The following is a 22,129-nucleotide window of genomic DNA, read 5'->3' on the forward strand; positions in this document are numbered from 1 at the left end:
ATTTCAAAAACATGGTGCAAAACCAAAAAGAAAGAAAGCATGAAATCCAGATGATGGAATTCATCATAACATAGTGAAAAGGAGGCAGGTGGTGGGTTAATAAAAAAAAATCCATGAATAAAGAATTTGCAGAGACTGCTTGGTGCTGCAGCCATTTACTTTTAAAATTAAACCATCCATTAGCTCATATATCTCTCTTGCTCAAAATTAGAGTGAATGAGAAGAGTGTTAATAATCAACCTGGCAGCCCAACAGATCAATACTGTCAACAGGTGGCTATAAATTTTTCCACAGAGGTGTGTGAGGGCTGGCTAATCATAAGCAGGTGTTTGGTAGGGCTGGTGGATGACTGGTTACCCCTGAGGCCTGGGACAAGCCAGGTAGTATGCAGTATACAATGAATGAAACAGGGAAAGGAAAGGAAAGTAGAGAATAAGATGTGAGAGTCAGGTGAAAAGGTTTGGAACCTCTGGATTTACCCCATATCCGATATCTTGACCTCTTAAACCCTCTGATAAATCCAAAAACTGGGCTAAATATGAGATATATTTTCATATTTATAATTTTTAGATTATGTTTATATTTTCCTCTTTTTCTCAGTGAAAGGCTGGATCAGTGCTCAAACCTGGCATAGGGACACTGGAAATAAGCCCTAAATTTTTCTAAGAACAATAAAACCTTATCACAAATCCCCAAATCCAAGGTCACCAGTGAAATAATTTTGTGTGTGCTTGTGACTTTATTCAGATTCTCACGGCAGCTGCAGATTGGATATGCTTGATTTTTCGCTCCACATGACAGTATTTCCCCAAATCATTACCTAATGGCTTCTTAAGTGGCAGCTGCTCTGATCTGGAAAACATACTGTGCAGACAAGCTCGACTGAAGCTGCAGTGAATCACAAAGAGCGCGTGGGTTATGAATGCCCTCTGGTGGTCTTAACAACGCTAATTTAACGCATACAGGATCAAATCAAACTTTGGCTTGAGATTAAAAAGATGGAAGAGTGATTCATTAGTTCTTCACATGTTTGCAGTCTCAGCCACCGCTTCGCTTTAGTCGGGTTTTAACATGCCAGGAAGGGGTGGGGTGGTGGTGGAGGGAGGCAGTGTGAGGATGACTGAGCTATATTAAACCTAAAAAGTATCTGAAGTGACACTCTCCTGTTCTCATTGTGCCTCTGTCTGAATAATTCTCAAGAAAACCCCACTCTGATTATTCCTCTTCTCCTGTGAATCCCACTGGCTGGATTCTAACGCCTCTTTCAACATATTTACCCATTCGTTTCAAACGACACCACAACCACAGACAAATGATTACTTCACAGGATGAACACCATCCATTTGTCTCATGAATGCATGCATGAGCTATGTCTGCTGTGACGTGAGCAGTCTCAGCAGCTCCACTAGAGTCACAGACATGACCTCAAGTCTCAGTTGCGCTATGTTGATATTGATGAGACTCACTTGCTTACCCAGCATCCTTCTCCCCATTTGTCAGATCTACTCCCTCCTGAGCAACATAAGTCACACAGCTGCGAGAATCGCACTTCTGGTTTTGCAGAAATGATGTGATGAATATCTCCACAACACTACAGCGTGTCTCTGCTTATTTCCTGCAATATTAGCTCAAACAGAGCTAATGTGCAGATGCAATGCTGCCACATCCGACCCAACCCATCACTGAATTGTAATCGCAAAACAGGGGCCAAAAAAAGGTAACTTAGATATAGCTAAGGCTCCCTGCTAAGCTCATTTGGCTTGAAAGCATCAGTGGCTGAAAGAAATCCTGTTGCACTACAAAGGTATTATTTGCTCCAATAAGCTAACAGCATTGAACTCTCAGAGCACAACACAATCATCTTTGATATTTAAATCTGAAGCTTTGAATAAACGGAGGGGGAGTGAATTCAAGGTGTGTGACAGGGGCACACATTCATCCTGCACAGAGTGTCAGGACTTTAATGTCCAGAGAAGCACATGGCAGCAGTAATTTCAGCATATATGCACACAGCACACAGTACACACAGTACACACATACACACACACACACACACACACACACACACACACAGTACATAAAGTGTTAAAGCTTTGCTCTGAAATGGTGAAACCAGCCTGAGACAGCTCACAGGCATAATCGGCCATTATCTCCTTGGATATATTAAAACCAAATCCTGCCATGAAAATATTAATTATAATGGCTTTGCCGAAGCAACCATTAAATTTTAAGAATTATTTTTTATATAGCAATAAATGTTTCTGGAATAGATGATTTGATTGGATTGCTCGATTACAATTTGACATTTTACAACCTGACAATCAACAGGAACGTTCAAGACCTGATCCACCTCCTTCCTCATGTCAGCTAAAAGCCTGTTCCTATTTTAAAAAGGTGGGGCTGAATGTGTCACTTCTCTAGCCAAACATCATTACAGAGGAGTGTTTTATTTATTTGCATGCAAGCACACACGCTGGTGGTTCAGGCTGACAGGTCATATTGCTTCCTGTGCTAAATGGTTTCATATCACAGGGCAGTGTTGGAGGTCAACCTAAAGAGCCTTTTTTTTCCCCACAGCAGAACCTGTACAGAAAATAAGCTGCTCAGGAAGAGCTCTAAAATGTAAAGTGCAAGCAAGTTGAGTAAAAATCAGTACCTACACACTAATTTATATAATGTGTTTATCTGTGTAGTTTACTGAAAGTGTTTTATTTTAAGATAAAGGCTGATAGAAGATGTGTCTCTAATAACTTATGGACTTCTTAATCAGTATTCAGTCACCTCTGTGGTGAGGAACTTAGATCTCACTTTATGGCCCTTAAGCTGCTTTCTGTTTTTTATTTTCCAGAGGCAGAGACAACACAGCAGACCTTTTAACACGCACATCCTTCAAGAATAAAGACATAAACTGACAAAGACATAAACTGACAATTTCATTGGAAATTTCCATCCAGCAGAGAGCCTGAAACATTATTTAAGGATATTGCTCATAGCCAGTGTGTTATCAGCACATCAGTGGTCTTTAATTATTAAACACATAATAAATGTTGATTTACGTAAGTGCCTGCAAACCATATGCATTTGGTCTCTATGTCTATTTGGACTCAAAGCTGCACAGGATGCTGCGCGTGTGTGTGTGTGTGTGTGAACATGCAATAGTGAATGGGAGCACGTGCTGCCGTCATGTGGCGCTGCATGGGAGGACCAGAAGCCATATTTCATAGAGAGTTTCCTCAGGAGACGTAGCTGGTGTCAGCACAGTGGGGTGTGAGCTCAGAGAGATGCATGGTAGTAACATTTAAGGATGTAACACTGAAAGAATGGGGAAGAGGGGAATGAGGACACCCAGATGAGCTTCGGTGGAGAGGGACAATATAGGCCATCTGATGGTGTTGCACTAAAAACTTACGTCACCGTAGAATTAAATCACAAAATTGCAATATTAGTCTGTTGGTCCATCGCTTTGGTCCAGACTTAGACATCTAGGATTGGGAGATTGTTATGAAATTTGGTATAGACATCAGTGGTGCCCAGATGATGAATTGTTATAATTTTGATTACCTCTTTGCATGCTAACACACTAAACTAAAATGGTGAACACAGTAAATATTATACCTGATAAACATCAGCATGTTAACACTGTAATTACAAGCATGCAGCATGCTGACTTTAGCATTTAGTTCCAAGCACTGCTGTGCATAATTATAGCCTCACAGAGCTGCTAGCATGGATGTAGACTTTTGATCTTGATTTTTGGATAATTTTTTGATGTTTCCACCTTTCATGGAGACAACAGAGATCGACAGGAACTTGGGGAGAAAGTTAACGTGCTGCAAAGATCTCTAGTTGGAATCAAACCAGGCATTACACAGTATGTGTCACTTAAAGAATTTTTTAAAGTAGTTTCATCACTCTTTGCAGTGTCTTTCATCATCAAAACCAAAAAGCACTATGCAAGAATAACAATGCAATAATTAGAGTAATAAAATATTAATTTAATTTATTAAAGGCTTTATATAAACCATTCATTCACACATAAGAGGGCAAAATGAGGGCACGCACACAAAATCAGTCAAAAAAAAGTTCATACCACTTCACTCTGTCGCTGTCTCTTTCCTCTTTGTTGCACCGCTAAACTCTCTCCCATCCCTTCACTGCCTTCATTTTACACCCCAGAGCAACATTTAGTCAAACTTGAACACCATCATCTACTGACAGATCACACATCTCAGAAATTCATGATCTCTCTCCATCTCTGTGATGGTCATCAGCACTGTCAGCTTGTAACATTTTGCAAGACAGAGAGAGGGAGAGAAAGGGAGATAGAGAGAGAGAGAGCAAAGAAGGACCAAAACATGGAGGGTGAGAGAGAGAATGAATGCAGCAGTATGTCAATTTATCACTTAATGAGAAGCTCTCCACCCTAAGCGCAGCAAAAACAAATACGTCCTTGTCATAAAACAAATATGTCAGCTTGAATTAAATGAAAACATCATCACAGTGCGCGAGTGAACAAACATCTCTGCAATTTTCCCTCGATACACATTCTCTCTCAATGGCGCCGCCTTCGCCATTCGGCATATTGTTTGACAGACACATGGTTTTGTGGTGTGGAAAATGGCTTTTCAGCGTGTCATCATTAATAATTCACTTATGACAAACAGCTCTGACATTTACACTGCGCTGGGTGTCTGTCTTGACACTGACAGGAAGACAATAATGAAGGAGAAGAGGGCCGATACGGAGAGAGAGACAGATTCTCTCTCAGCTGTGTAGTGATGAAATTAGAAAGGGTCAGGCCTTATAAAGTGTCAAACCTTCAGTAGTCAAACACCGATGGAAGAAGCTGTGATGACCTTTATAGAAATCTTAAGTGAGTTACAGTGGCTCTCTGAACAATGAGCGAGAGTAAAACATAACTGAATGTGGCATAACATTAACCCAGGAGTGCAGTTGAGCCCCTTAAAAACATCCAGTGAAAACAGTATCAATGAGCAAAAAGGTTTCCATGACATTTAGACTGCATGCCATGTTGTCCAATTATGCCCCTGTTTGAAGCATCAATCACAAGCTCACTTGGTTTCCAAGAGACAAATGTGAATAAAAATGTGTGAATGAGTTGCTAGCGGACTGACTAAGTGACGGACTTTGTAAATCCCTGCGTCTTCCTGACTCGCAGCTCAACAGGTTGAGAACAAACCGACATGTGAGGTCCTCTGAGGGCAGCAGAGTGCAGACGCTTTTTCAGAGCTAATGGTTTGTGGGCAGGCAAACAGAGAGAGAAGCAGACAGATTGAAACCAGAGGTGGTGTTAGTGTTTCCCTGACTAAATTACTGCTTCTCTACCCTGTAGAGCGGCTTCACCAAACACTGGAGTTTTATCAAAGATATAGACAGACATAAAAGCAACAAATTGCATATATCAAATTGTGCACATTTTTTTCTCTCTGAAAATAATAAAAGCACGAGAAGACACAAAGTTATAGTTTTTCTACTGGATAAGAACATTTCTTCCTGAAAAAAAGATGAAAGAAAGATAACAGATAACAGGATACTGGTAGAATTCAACTTTGTGTTGAAGTTAGTGCTGTTAACTGTGTTTCTGGGGATTGTCAACATGGTTTGAACATGTTGGATCACTTTCACTCTAATATTAATGTGTATCTTGCAGATCAATGCTGAAAATCAGCAAATATCTCAGTAGGTTTATGACAATATCTGTCTAATAAGACAAACATGAGCCTACAGGTATGCTAGCAGCTCTCTGACACTGTACTCTGAAATTAGTGCGTACAAACCTTACTTTTAGTCTGTTAGCATGCTAAAATTAGCTAATTTGCACAAGGGAATGTAATTAGTTTTGCAGGTAACTGGTCATAAACCAAAGTATTGTGCAAATGAATCCCTTGACTTGATGATGGCACAGAAAGAAAAGGCAAAAAAAGCACCAAAATTATTGCAGAGTAATCTTGAGAAGGACATGAATGTGTACCGAATTTCAACAGCATGAGATCACTGCATTCAGCAAGATTCATCCTCTAAGGACCTTGAATGTCTCTGCAAAATTTCAATGCAAGTCTAATAGCTTACAGTTTGGACCAAAGTAATACAGACTGAAATACAGACCAACAGACTGACATTATTATTCAAAACAAGTCGTTTGTTTGTGGCGTTGCTGCACTCAGAATGATTCATGCAGACTTCAACTAAAACAAAAACTCTGAGCCAAAAAGCAAAGAATCTCCCTGTTCTTTGCACTGGTGGATAAATAATGAGGCTTGCGCTTGGTGTGTAACGAATCAAAACACTGCCACTACTGTAAACAGGCAATTTTCCAACTGCAGCTGTGAGCAATGATGTTGGGCCAATGTTTTATGGACAGCCAGAGGCACAGCCAGTGTGTTCCAATCAGGTTGTGATCAGAAGAAATGAGGATCACACACACTGTGTCCAAGTCTGTACCCACCCCTGCTGAGAAAAAGACCAACAGAAACCAACACAGCCCTGCAAAGATAACCACTGATAACACAAAGCACACAGCCGATATATGTGCATGCACAAGCACGCACGCGCGCACACACACACAGTGCATACAGCAGTGATGTTGAGCCAGTGTCCTCATCTTTCATCTGTAACCACTGAGGCCTGCAGCATTTCCAGAATACATCACCTATAAAGCATTACATGAATTGTTGATCTGACATGCCTCACTATGTCTTCAGCGTGCACACATTTATATATGTGCATGTGTGTGTTGCTTTCATGGGAGCCAGGGAACCATGAAAACATATAGACAGTTATGTCAAGTCATGAAAAAATGAGAAATTCCTATGATGAGTGGAGTGCAGAGTAGTCACGTAGTCACTCTGGGGACAAATGTTATTCAACTCAAAACATTTCATATTTCCTCTAAAAACCTAAATGCAGCTCTGATGTGAAGCAGACAAATCCAAATACAGGAATGACTCCTGCTTTAACTGGTTAAAAAAATAACAAATATTCATATTAATTAATATAATATAATGATTTCTTTGGAAAAGATCCATATTGTAAATGGTGTAATGATGGTCCTGTAGGTGGTTGCACCTCACATCTGGTTTGTTTGTGAAGAGGAGAAAACGCTCTTAATAATGACATAAAAATGCTTTAGTAATTACTGTCCAGTCCTATTGTCCAGGGACTGTGAAGCGCTGCTATTGTACTGTCACTGAGCTCAGCCACTTTGAGGAGTGTGTGAAAACCTCAGACTGAGTAGTTATTCAGAGCAAAAGAAAGGACCCAGAAGAATACAAATCAAAGCAAGTCAAGGACTTAATTGAAAACTCCACCTTAGGCCTACTCAAAGAATACATACAAACAATTTCACAAAAGGACTACGAGTTATTCCCAGAATACATCATAAATTATCCGTTGGTAGACTGTCATTCAAAGTGCTGTCACTTGGAAACTGGCCTTGAGCTTATGTTAAATAGTCTTGCCACTTTTTCAGAAGTCTGCTCTGCTCAGCTTCTAAGTTCAGCTTAATGAGTCATGGATTTAGCATATGGTGCCATTAGCCTAGCAACTCTTAACTGCCATGAATCCCTGGCTTGCAACATTTTAATTAACTACTACTACCACACAGCCAGCAGCTCTTCTTTTACTGCGTCCCACCTTACTTTGGTGAGACCATTCTGAAAATTAGATTTCTGTCCCACAACACCTGACATGACTGCTGAGCTGAAGAATCTGCTCTGATTCTCAGGTTATGTCTTCATCAGTAGTTGAAAGTAACTTGGTACATTTTCTCATTGACAAAGTACAATGTTGAGATACTTGTGTGTTACTTGAGTGTTTCCAATTAAGCCCTTCTTTATACATCTTTTTACTCAACTACATTAATCTGACGACCATAGTTACTAGTCACTTTTTTAGATAAAGATTTCTACATAAGAAATATATGATGTTTAAAAAACTACAATGTGTTATTAAGGATTAAACCAGTGGTTCCCAATTTATTTGACTTGTGATCCCATACAAAAAGGTGTCTGGTTGGGCCCCTTATTGGATTTCAGATTTCTAAGAGTTGCTAGCAGTTCTACATAACAGTGATTTTTCCTCTAAACTTGTGTTCTTTGAAGACTTATTCAAGGTCCAAAGAGGTAAGATTATTAAATATTTTTGGGGGGAAAAGCCAAGGTAATGGGAAATAGGAAATATTGTAAAATCCACAGCACCTCATTTAAAAAGCTAATCAAGACACCAAGGTTTTAAAAGACACCAAATACTGTTATGTCCAGCAGAATTTTAATGAAATGTGTCTAAACGAAACACCAAAAACATTTCCAACTGATTCTGTTGGTGCAAACATAAATATCAAAGTGTATTGGGTTTGGATATTTTACACATGGTAAACTTTCTCTCTTCCTCTTTATGCCAGAAATGGAAACAAACATAATTTAAACCCAAAACACACACAGCACCAAGGTCAAACAGAGACCAAAACATTTTAGTGTTCCCCTCTAATTGTGACCACACTCCTGTTGCAGTTGAAATGCCGGATTGATTCAGCCTGATTACTGTCATTAGGGCCACATTTACGCCAACTCTAAGTACTGTTATTTCATCAGGCACTTCCGAAAGGATGTCTTTATCCAGACCGCCATGTGTCAAATGCTACACATGTACACACACAGATTCACACACACACGTGCATCTGAAAATATAGACACAAACATACAAAACACTGCCCCCACCCCCCCGGCTAAAAGCAGAACAAGATGCCAGAATTAGAGACTTTAATTGCTTCATTTACAAAGCAGTGTTTGCTGTTTCAACATATCTTTCAAGTAGAACTCTGTATGCAACATGCAAATCTTTCAGAAGATTGCCACTGGAGGATCATACTACAAGACTAAAGAGAAACTCAAGAAGCTGCATTTCTCATTATCATCCTCAATACAGAGGGTTCAGAGGGAGAAGATGCTAATGATTTTGTTTGGGGTCTAAAATGTGCAGTCTGACCTCAGAATGGCACCAATTAATGGAAAAACAAACACAAAAAGGCTCTTCCTCTGGAGAGCATCAATATGCTCATTAAATGAATACCATCAGATTACAGTACTGTATTGAATTATACTGTATCTTAGGTGCAAGAGATTCAGCATTGGACACAGGGCCACTAAAGTCGAAAGCATTCATCCTCTGTGGAAAATGAATATGCACAGTAAAGTTTACATGATACACTGATTAAGTTGGACATGGATCCTCTTGTGACTGTGAAAGTATTTTTCATGGCATTAGACAGCTGTGAGACATGAATATCCACAGAAAGTGTCATGGCAATCTGGCCATTATTTTTCAAGACATCTCATTATGGAAAAAAGTATGCAAATTTTGACCTGATAGTTCTCTGGGGATGACAAATACCCATCTCAAAGTTGGAAATCTGGCCTGCAAATGTTGTGATATCTTTCTACAGCCCAACAAAAACCAGGGGACAAACACAGTTATGGGCCCTGTGTTATATCCATGCTTGGGCTCTGCTAATAGCTGGCCATAACCTCACATAAGCTTTCTTTTTCATACAATATTGCTCCCATTTCATTTGAATTCAAGCTAATTTTCTTCAAAAAACAAAAGCAGGTGCACACTCTGGCTCAGGTGCAACATCTCATTTTCCATCCTTCTGTCAGGTGGCTGTGGGTTTGCCACTAAGTGGCCCTGAGAGGTGGATGTTCAGGGTTGTAATGCATCCTGACTCACTCTGATCATTGTTCTCTTGGCAGCACAAGTGTAGATCTGTCATGTGGCATTGTAATAATTATATTAGGCAGGGCACAGAATAAATATCTAGTTCAAGAGTATCTCTTCAGTTCTGGTGATCCAGTTATCGACCACATCAACTATTGCTTTGTGGACCTAAATATCAAATGCAAACTAAAGCAGGAAACGTTCTCATTCATAATTTAATCCACATTTTGTCTTTTCCACTGTACGTCATCCATCTCCTCTCCACCTCCCATCTACCCTCTCACTTTCTCTTGGCGTCACGCTCCCCAAGCCTCTGTCTCTTTAGCTACAGACATAGCTCAGCATGGGATGTGGCATCCTGAACCTGTGGTGAGGAAGGGGGAGGGGGGGCACAGGGGGTGCCAACACCACTACAGGTGAAGCCCCAGCTTCAGCAGGGAAAACAGAGGGGGGCATCACTGCTATAATCAGCTAGAAATTCCACATCAGCAGCAGGGCAGGAAACCAGTAAATACAGGGATTCTCACACTCACATGCCTACTTGTGGTATGAGCATGTGAATGAGTATACACACACACAAACTCACACACACTTATTAATACACTATATACAAATATTGACTGAATGAGCATTAGACAAGAGCTTCAACTGTTATCTATGAGTCATCACTGACCTGAAAATAAAACATCCTACTAAATGTCCTCAGTATATTTTGAATATTGTCTAAACTCACTATATATCAGTGACTGAGATAATGTCACAACTTTTATAGCAATCACTGAGACTGAGACACTGTTTTATCCTTCCACGGAAGCATGCAACACAAGGCTCTGTGCTCTGTCCAAAGGCAATGAAATTCACCTACCAGCACCAATTAAAAAAAGAAAACAAAAACATTTGCCTTTTTATAGGCTTATGTGTCAGACTACTTCTTGGCTAGGAGCTAAGAACTTCCTGGAATCTCGCTCACAGCCAGTAGTAGTAGTAGTTTCGACACATTGTTTTTTGTACAGATTAAAGAAATAAGATGAAACATGTTAATTAGTGAGCTTTAGAGATGCTGGCAGACAGTTTTTGTTATTGTTAGACAGAGCCAGACTAGCCGATTCCCCCATTTCCAGTCTTCATGCTAAGTTAAGTGCCTGCTGGCTGTACACAGACACAGAGAATCTATCTCATCTGATCTTTTCCAACAAGCTTATTTCCCAAAATGAAAAACTATTCCCTATTCTTCATACCCACAAAACACTGCTGTGAACATGGACATACCCATGCTTTGAATTTTTGGTTTTACAAATCAAATTGCTGTCAACACATACTGCATATCGTTGTGAGTTTGACATTACTAATGAGAAAATGTGTGAACATGTTTTTATGTTTTTTGCATTTTCTTTTCTCATCGTACCCTGAAGGATCAAATCTGAAGGCAGGTGTTAACACTAGTTTTGACTGTACCTTTACTGAGAATGAATCTATACTTTTAATTGAATGCTGAAAGTAGTATCACAGTAAATATAAATATATAGCATATAATATATATAAATACTGTATGTTGCCCGTCCCTAGCTGAATATAATCCTTGGACTTAACAAATGAAGAGGCAGTCAGCATGTGGCCACAAGAGAAGAATTGCCTGTTTGTTGAAATAAAATTTGATCCACTGTACAACTGACATCTCATCTCTTATAGGGAGTGAGTGATGAATAGACACTAGACTAGAAAAAGCAGGACTTACAGAAGCAGGATCTACAGTACATTAGATCTTTTTCTGCATACATGCATTGTGCATACACATAAATTAATTTTGCTCTAAAAAAAACTCTAGAAATGCTCAACATTTATGACTGTTTCAAATTATTTCAATAAAAAGCAGATGTTGTTATCATATTGACAAATGTTCAACATATTATTGTATGCAGCTGAATAGCTGTGCTGTTTCTCCACACTATGAGTACGTGTAAATCTGGGAAAAACAACCCTAAAGAAAACTTTGATGATATGTAGAGTATATTTAGGATAAAGCCCTGGTAATTAAGAGGGTAAAAGAAAGAGAGCACAAGCCAGGGTTCTTATTTATATTAGCATCATACTCACTCCCACTCCTTGCGTCGTGCCTGTGGTGTGCTGTGTATCTTATGAGCCTGGTGCGCTTTGACAATGTCCCTCTGCTCGATCAGGCCTCCCCGACGTCTCTTGATCACATTGGGGCTGACCACCAAATCTCCATCCACCCCCAGCATCCCCCCTCCGATGTCAAAAGTTGAGGCCACATCAAGAGAGAGGCCCAGGCGGCTTGGGTGAAGAGGGGGAGCATGGACTGACATGTGCGGGAGGTAGAGGGTGTCGTAGCTGGTTGAGAGACTTTGCGGCTCCAGGAGAGAGTGGGACTCAGAATACAGGCTGGACTCTCTGACAAGTCCTGCACGGTGCTTCTGCCAACTCTCACAGTCCGCTGGGGACGGGTGGAGGACATGGTGCCTGGGGGTGCTGCTGTCACACATAGCCCCCATACCCAGACCACCCACTGGACAATCTGGCCCTCCTGGGGCTCTAGGTAGCCCCAAAGCATTATGGTCCCCTGTCAGAGACTGAGAGCTGACCGAACAGGAGCCCAGTTCCAGCATGGCGGGAAGGCCAACCGGGATCTCAGCATAGTGCTGCAGAAAAAATTAAAATTAATATTAATGTACAAAGCTTAACTGACATCAAATATTCACAAAATAGTTCACTTGTCTTTCACTTTCATAGAGGCTGTACAGACTAGGGATGTAAATAACTATTAATAAATAATCTGAATAGGAATAGATAATGTGCTTAAATACAAACAGCATTTGAACTGGAGACGTAACAGCACATACACACATACGTACACACATATCTGATGAGCTGAAAGTTATGGACTGTCTCAAAAGTGCATACAAAAAGGCTAAAATAGATTTTGAGATTGTTGTAAATCGCTTCTGATTTTTTTTTTTTTCACTATGAACTCTTCAGGCCACCTTCACTTTCATCTCAGCCTCTTCCTATTATCTGCACAAATTCTGGTTAAAACAATTCAAGTCATGCAATATGGCCCATAACCACAATGAATTACATAATTAAAAATAATGCTTTTTTTTTTTGATTATTTAGGTGCATTGTTAAAATATTGAGAGGCAAATGTAATATTGTATATTTTGTGGCCAGCTAAATTTTAACTTGAGGGGTATAAATGGCAGTAGAAAACAACAGGACTCAGGAAAATGAGGGCGTATAGGCCACTGTTTAATTTCTAATAACTTACAGTATAAACCCTCACTCACTCTAATCTGTATACAGACTCAGAAATAGATTTGTTTGGGTTAACAGATACAGATGCAGATAGCAGCACTGCATTAACACCCCATGGTGTGGAGTTGATGTAGTCTAATGTACATCGTTCCCACTCACAGATGCAGACACTCAAACAGTCTCTGCTTGGGTGTTAGATTTTAGTTACATCGGTCAAAAACCTGAAGAGTGTCAGCTTCTGTGTAACTATGCATTTATTCAGCTAACCCTCTGAGGCAGTACACCAATGGCCCGATCTCATTCTCCTCAGTCAGTTTAAAATATGACCAGTCCCTTGAGCTTCAGAACTGATTAGATCAGCTGTTACACAGCCCTCAACACAAATAATCATATAATACTGCCAGTGCTTTGCTTAATGGTGCAATTAGAAAGAGGGAAGAGCGACAGTAGGAGTAATTTTGTCAACTCATCTTCCAATTTTATTTGGTAGGGACACTGAGGACTAGTTTTCGGGTTTGTGATAAGCAAGACATATGAACAGTACATGTCATTGCCTGACATGTTCCAAAAGCCTCTATTGCTGCTGCTCCTGCCCAAGCTTTATAAAGCCCTCAACATTTTAGTTCGCCGAACAATAGATTCCTGTTTTTACAGTCCCTCAGAGAGTGAAAGTCTTAAGTTGTGCAGAGAAAATATTAAGCGGTAAAAAAGAAAGATATGTGGTTTTACAGAGCAAATAAGATGAAAGGATGAACGCTGTTCTGCTTCTTAAAAATCCATCAGACTGCATAAGCACCCTAAGAGCCATTAATTAGACTGCTGTCAATAAGTGGACACTCTGCTATGAATGAGGCACTAATGATCAGAGAGACACTTGAGTTGATGGTGATGATGGTTTCACTGCACCTCCTTGAGGTCTCCACCAACACCTCTAGAAATCAAACTTTTTGCACAAATGGAATGAATGAGTGATTTGCTAATATCTTGGGTGTACTGAATATGATGAATCCCCGGAAATAACCAGAAGCCTCCGGGTGAGAAGCAGCAGAATAAAAGCTGATAAAATAAACTGTTTTGGGGGGGACTTTGTTTTAGGAGGACACCATTAAATCTGGTGCAATTTGATTTATTAAATTCATGAGGCAGAAAGTGGCATTTTTTTCCAGGATAAAACAAATGAAACAAATGAGCAAATGTAGCTTGCAAAATAGATAAATAAATAAATAAATACTGCAAATTAATCATCAACATTAATCTTTTCCTGTGGCAAGGATGACTGACTCAACTCATTAGAGCTAATGGAAGTGAGCCAACTGTTAACATTGCTGGTGCGACAGTTGAACTATGAAGTTGAACTGTGATTTACCAAGTCCCACAACAAAATCTCCCATGTACCTTGTTGTATTTGGCACCTTTACTGTATTTTGCCTGCTCATTTCATTTAATTGTTTTAGGCAAAAAATTCTAAAAAACCAACTGTGTGCTAGTTAGCAGCTCAGCACTAAACAGCTATCCAAGTTAGCAGCTAGCAGGGGGGCTAGTTAGCAGCTAAGGAGCCAGATATTTCTCTCAGGAGTTGGTGGAGACAGAAACAGCTAAACAAAGAGTGAGTATTGGACCTACATTTGTCAGGTTACCAAAAACAAAACAAATGAACCCCAATGTCAGCCGCATGTGTAAATAAGCCACTGTTAGCTAGTAGGCTACATTCACCACCACACCTTTAACAGGTGACAAAATGTCAAAGTTGGATTTACAGCTTGTTGTGCTGCCCCTGAAGTGGCCAAAAAAGAATGAATGCAAGTTCAAGTGAGAAAAATTCAAAAAGAAAAGCATTTACTCACAAAATTTATGATTCTCTATCAGTGCAGTCAAACATTATAATCAGTAGACATATTAAGCAAAATCCATCATCATTGCCAGAGAAGCTCTCAGTTCCAAATCTAATCTTGCAGGGGAAAAAAAACTTTAAGACTTTTTCTCAGCTATTTTCTGTGGTAATTTCATTGCTCATATGCATAACGAGAGACACTTAAACAATGAGACAGCACAGGTACAACAGGTAACGTGTTCAGTACTTAGATTAGTGCCACATTGCTGCAGGAATACCACTCCTGACTATCTCTCTGACATCTCTATTAAAATGCATAACACAGAGGAATTGATGAATTGAAGAATTAAGGAATTGATACAGAGGAAAGAAATTTACTGAGGCAGCTGAGTTTTGGGGAAAGAAAAAGAGGAATAAAATCAAATTACTGCATTTTTAGGGCCCTTACTGATTGAAATAATAATCATAAACTATAAATCAGCTCTGAAAATTAGCTTTTGCAGTTGCTTTTTTTAATGCAAACAATCAGTGATGTTTCTATAGTTTCTGAGTGACTGCGTCCATTACCTCTGACACCTTAAATTTCTCTCTGGGGGGTTAGTTAATGATGTATAATGACAACGCTGTGGCACTGGTTCCCAGAGAGCAATGGGACCATAGGTGAAGTGCCTTTAATTGTGGCTCTTTAATGAATAAGAGCTGAACCTCCAACAGAGACAGAAACCCCCTGGTGCTGCCAAGTCCGGCCCTCTCCGCCAGCTTCACCGAGTGTTCAAAATGATGTGCACAGAGTGACACTCATTCAGAGAAGGCCAATGGAATAAATGGATATGAACATATAGATTTGTCCATACAATTGCCCATTGTGTTGGTGCTGGCAGGAAAAGCTCTGTCTAAGAGATGGCAGGAGAAGTTGAATTGATCCGATGCTTTTCAAATCCATTTTGCAAATTACATTTTCAAACTGGCTGCATGGGAATGCCAACACAATTAGCTGATATACTGGGATATAAGTTAGATCAGGGAGCATGAGCCACATGGCAAAGTAAATACAACAAGGACAAAATAAATTGACCCAGAAAGATGCTATATGCATGATCACAAGAGATAAAATAGGTCCAAACATTTAAACTCAAAAACCTATTTTCAACAATTGAGAGGTGGAAGAGGTTTGTGTTTTGATAGTTAGTAAAGGGTTGAAGGACTAACAGCCCTCTTCCAGAAGATGAAAGTTACAAAAATAGACTTAGACACTGATGTTGGCAAGAAAGCATATATGGCAGTAAACGCTGATTTTATACTACCACTAGTTTACTGTTTAAGTTAGTCCAGTTCTTATCAGCAAACAAGGAGCGTGGTTTGCTCATCCATAGTGTGTTTATGTGAACACCATTTAGACTGTGTTTATCTGACCATACCATATGTAACCTACAGTGTATTCAGTATTGAGGCACTCTTGTTTATGGTCACCTACCATCTGCCATTGAAATCAGTACAGTGACACTAATGCTCTTAATGTGATGACTTTTGTCTTTACAGTCAATATTCAGTTTGGGTCACATTTAAAGGAATACACTTATTCGCTCTTACTGAGCGTTAGATGAGAAGACTGATACCACTGTCTTATCTGTATGGTAAATACAATGCTAGAGCCAGCAGCCTGTTACCTTCGCTTGGCACAAAGACTGGAAACAAGGGGAAACATCATTATCACTGCTTATGCCATCAGACAAAGATACAGGTTTACATTTTGTGAAACTTTTTTGTCTAATTCCATTCGCTCATTATTAGGTCCATTATTACTGAGCCATACTACCAGGCCAACAACAAACCTCAACCACAAAGCTGTAAAAAAACACCCACGCTGCAATGCACAGACTAAAACATCAAACCACAGCCGCCTGCCTCTTCACAATAATAATAAATACACAGCCAAGAAGTGGTTTGATTCTCCCAATTAGCTCTTAAGAGGTTGGTTGTTGATTATCCTCAGTCACTGAGCTTTCAGACTGCCATTACCTCAAATCACAAACATCTAATGAGTCACTCAAAGCTGTGTGGTGACGTCTCAGTCACTTATGGCCAGGTTAAAAGAAGCTGAAAGAAGGTGAGTCTTGACAAAAACTGAATCACAATAGTAGGAGGGCTGAATTGTTTTAATGCTCTCTGTTGGACGGCCAGATATCTGCAAGGTTTACTAATGAGGAGTGAAGGAGAGGTTCAGACAGGCGAGGAGCCTTCCCACACCTGCTGCTCCACCCCCCACCCCCACTCCCCACCAACAGCCCACACGACTGCCTGATTACACGTTATATTTCACCCCATCCTTCCCTCAACCTGGATGTCAGCCTGGTGAGTGGCCAAACGCGTGTCAGGAAGTGTTATGTCACCTGAACCTACTCTAATGGGCGATGTGTTTGAACAGGAAATCAGCCGTAAAGACTTTCAGCCAGCTGAAAATAACCATCTTGTTTGCTGCAGGAGATTGTTAAGAAAGTTTGAGGACAGCTTTTTGGGTGCAAATGGTGAAATCACTAAAATACATTTCATTGGAACAGGCTTGATAATGGTTAAAATGATTGTGTTATTGTAAATGTGCTCCTTCACCACACAGGCAGAATATGGTAAGTTAAAACACATCTTATAAAGAGGGGTTTTCATCAACTCACCAAGACCTTTAGGAGTTATAATCACAAAGCAGTGGAAACAGGCAGCACCATGCACACATATGACTCAACTATATTTTAGTATTTCTTCAGTCATTTTTGCCAGCACTATTGTTTATTTTTTTATCAGCTTGTTACACCATGCTGCTTATCTTATAGCTCTGTTTGCCTTGTACAAACAGGATAATGAAGACCAGTCAAGAATAAGGAACACTGACCTTATAAATACTGTAGTAGCCGGAAACAAGCAGTATATGAATGTATTAATATCCTCTCAATAAGAAGTCTAATTTTCTGTAGCACAGCTAGCCTCTAAATTTGAGCACTGACTCACTGCACTGCATATTACTGGTCTGCATTATACAGAGTGCATTAGGCAGTGCCAACATCTGCATATAAAATTTACAACTTTATGTTACACACTGTGGAGTATTTGAGTGGGCAAACAGAAGTAGCACATATACAAGTGTATATAGTGTGATACAATAAATGCAATAAATTATGTCTTATCTTAATTATCCTCCAACAATCAAACACAATAACATTTGGCTATGGTCCTCTTCTCCTCTCCTTATCCCGATGAGTATTTACGAAAGTAAATACTCATTGACATACTTTTTTAATCAAATGTACACATGTATATATACAGAATATATAGATACATTCAGATTTCACTTTTTTATTTCATGCTTTGGTTTCCTTTTTATTTCCATTTCCTTTTTATTTTGTGTCATTTTGTATGTTTGCTATCATTTTGCATGTCCTGAACACACCCCACACACATATTTCCACATTTTTCATTGTTGTGCTGTACTTTACTTTGTATTCATTTATTCCAATTTATTTTTATTCCACAATTCTTTGCTGTATCCTGCTACTATGATATCTATCAATAACAACCCAGTCTCTCTGCAGGGTTCATTAAAGTTTCATATTATCATTATGTTACTGTTGTGCTATAGACACTGAACAGCCTCAGTTTGAATGGCTCAATCAGTTGGGTGACAGACATTTGTCAGTAAACACAGAGTAACTCTGCTACTGAGTTTATTTCTTACTGTCATCTCTCACATTTTGCTGTGTTGTGGACATGTATACTGAGTGGATCTAATAAGGAACATTATCAAACAATATGGTATAATTTTGAATTCATTCATTCACACTCTTGAGTCTTAACTGACTCTTCATTTTTCTGCTTTGTGCTAATTTTCTTCAGTAATTCATGAGACGGTCTGGGTTTTCTTTAACTGCAGCCAGGTGTGACATGTAAACTTCAGATGATGAAAAGACGTTTCTCAAAGGGACCCTACTGCTGCGATGACCTTCCAGGAGGGACCATTACACAACACCACAGACATGTCAGATCAGTAATGATCAACACTGCTAATAGGATCACCACACTGCTGTAGTCCAGTCATTGGAAGATGAAGTAGCCTCATGGGAAAGGGCTAGAAAGTGAGGATCTGTCATATGAAGAATTTCCTCCTGATTTTAAGACACTGTAATTTGATACCTTAGAAACTTATTTGAGAATGTAGATGTGTACAAGTAATAAAACAAAATGACAGAAGTGGAAATATTTTGTACCCTGTACAAAGCAGCGTAAGGCCACCATCAAAAAAGAACAAATCATTCCAGGAGTTTGTTGTTGTTTAGGCCTTGAAGTCGGGGTAGAAATATTAGACTTTTTTCCAGTGCTTTGATGGAACAAGGAGGTGAAAATGTACTATACATATGTCATGATGTTTAGATGTTTGGTGAGGCCAGGGAAGACATCTGACTTCAGCCTGAGGTCCATGAAATTGCACAGTAGAGCTTTATGCTAAGCAACACCCTCAGGCATTAATCTCTGAAACCATTATCTCAGTTTCCAGAGTTTGCCTTTCTTTTCTCTTGACTCTGTCAAGTTGTTTATAAATGTAATGATGTCAGTGGAGATTGGAATCAGAAACAGGAGTGTATCAGGTGTCTTTGCATTAATTTGCGGTGTGAGACATGCCACACATACTGTATCTACCATTCACTATAATGACAAGACACATGACTCATATATAAACTGTGCTACACTACAGTATTTACACACTACACCTGGTGCACATGTGCCCATGTTTAAGAGATTATTGCAACATAAGCAGGTGCTGTGTATAAAAACATGCTTCACTGCACATTTGGATTGATTAGATTTTTGTTGCTTTTATGATTCTTATTTGAAAAGACAATCTCAGTTCTGTGCAGGGTAAATTGAATAATATATTGATATAAATAACAAATAACTAAATTTAATAGGATCATACCTCAGAAGTAATTGAATTCTGTGGAAGAGCATGAAATCGTAAAAAAAAAAAAAAAAGGCTTTTTGTACATAATGTCTGTACAATTACATTAAAGTATTCCATTCTTACATGTATGATATTAGGAAGAATCTCTTGCACATACACATTATTGCTCTGCACTCAGTTTACATCGGGGGAAAAAAATTAAATAAAGCCACTGACATTTCCATTTTATCCAAATTTATCCAGAAGGCAGGGGGGAATCATGGACCCATTCTATACTAAAAATATAAATGGATGAACACTGGTTTTACCTTCCCTGATATAATAATAAAAGATATTTTATTTTTTATAGATAATATATTTTAGTAGATATATATGTATACCTACATAAATCTTGGTTGTTGCTCAGCTAACTGTGAAAAACAGCAGCTTTCAATTATCTGTTGCCTTCATTAGTCAGATCCTCTGTCAGGCTCAACAGGAAGCCACTACAGCACCGTGCCCAGTGTGATGAAATGAAATCACTATAATGAAATCTTAACTTGTACACAGATTTATTGCCTGAAACGTACATTCCTCTCTGCTGAACAGGATACAACAGAAAGGTTTAACTTTTCCCGATGTTCTGTAGTAGATGATTAGCCTGTCCTCTTAATGTCCATAATGGAGGAGTCTGCTTTCCTTTGCCATTGTCCTTTGACACAAGTGCATAATTGAATTCATTTAGAAGAATTCAATTTGCTTGACTTCTTAACTTGTACAAATGGGCAGATTGTTGTCGGTGCTACTTTGTGATCGCCTAAGATTCAGCTGCATTATTTAATCCTGGGTGACGAACAACATCAACGGAGCACAGATAAGCTGAAGAACAGTACAAAAAGTATGAGTGGTTGGCACAACCAACACAAAACTGGACAGCTTAATAGCCCAGCTACAGCCATGAAGTCTGTCTGTCAAAGTAGCATTGAGCAAGACCTTAGAGTAAGGCCTGCTCACTTGTTCTAACAGCAGCGAGTGATTGGCAAAAAAGAGTACATGAAATAAATGCTTTTGTTCGTACTGTCTGACTCAGATCTGGTCATTTCAAATAGAAAAACTATCTGACTTTGTTAAGATACAGAATCAACATCTAAAAGCTGATAGGTGAAAACAAAAATGCATCAAGGTCTGAACAAACTAACTGGTTACAGATCTCTTTAAACCAGTGACAGTCTGTAGGTAGAGTTTGACAGTATGTGTCTAATTTCTAAGCACTTCTTTTTTTTATCAGTCACTAAGGTTCCACTTCAACCACTGATTGCATATCAGGCATTTTATACTGAAGGACTCTAGGCTCTGATGTTATTAATTCCCTTAAAGATTTGTTTCCCTTTGGTGCATTAGAGTGTGGATGTTCCCATGCCAAGATTTTAAAATAAAGACTGACAGCATGAGAGGCTAGAAAAGATGCGATTGATCATCTTTGTACACGATGAATCAGAAATATTCTGTATCTGACTGTAACTGTGGTAGGTGGTCTAGCAAGCACACAGCTTGTTTTCCATAAGAATCGGTTCAAGAGGCTCAGTCAGCCAGGTTCAGCTTTGTGCTGAGCAGAAGCAGTAATTTATACACCATGAAAACCAATTTACACCCCTTCCAAGGAGAGTGGTGTTATTCAACCAGGACAATCAGAGCACTTGACAAGAAAAGATTAACAAAAGACAACCACAGGAAAATATAGCCAAACTAGATTGGGGGTGGTAAGTGACAAGTGTTAATGCGAAGAAATAATTAGCAAGACACTCCAGAGAAGCAAGGATTGATCCAAGCAATGGTCCATTTGCCCTTATGCAAAACAAAACGGTAATTTGATCCATTTTAGCACAAAGCTGAGCACCCACGGAACAGTAACTGGATATTGTGGGCGATTGCGGGACAGCAATTTTAAGCCTCCACTTCAGGAAAAGGAGAGATGTAAAGTGATGAAGTCGACTGGCAACACAGTGTTTGCCTCCAGCATCCTGTCATCTATAACACAGACACTGATTGTTCAAACTGCCTCTTCCTTTATTGTCAAACTCCCATGACTTGAGAAATCAAGCTGTTGTGCTGGTTCTGATGGATTAGTTATCTAAATGCATCACTACAGGACTTAGCGCGGGTTCATTTTTCAAGATAACAAAACAAACACATAAAGTCCACTTGTTAATATCCCAGTTCATCGAAATACAAGAGCAGAGATAAACAGCCAAGTTCATCGACAGATGATACAAGCAAACCCTGACATTTCAGTATCTAAAACCCCATCGATAACTTGTCAGACACACACTTCCTTTCTATTCACTGCAGCAAATGTAGTCTTGATTTTCTCA

At 39.4% G+C, this 22,129-nt stretch overlaps 1 protein-coding gene across 1 annotated transcript in view; it reads right to left on the reverse strand.

Moving 5' to 3' along the window:
- Positions 1-22,129, reverse strand: part of LOC108881362 (voltage-dependent R-type calcium channel subunit alpha-1E) — a 95,069-nt gene that overhangs the window by 71,997 nt on the left and 943 nt on the right. The window contains 1 exon segment of the mRNA XM_051077268.1: positions 11,827-12,389. Within this exon segment, the coding sequence (XP_050933225.1) occupies positions 11,827-12,356 (530 nt within the window). The 5' untranslated portion in view covers positions 12,357-12,389.

The sequence above is a fragment of the Lates calcarifer genome, linkage group LG17 (genome assembly GCF_001640805.2).
Source record: "Lates calcarifer isolate ASB-BC8 linkage group LG17, TLL_Latcal_v3, whole genome shotgun sequence".
NCBI classification, from domain to species: Eukaryota; Metazoa; Chordata; class Actinopteri; family Centropomidae; genus Lates; species Lates calcarifer.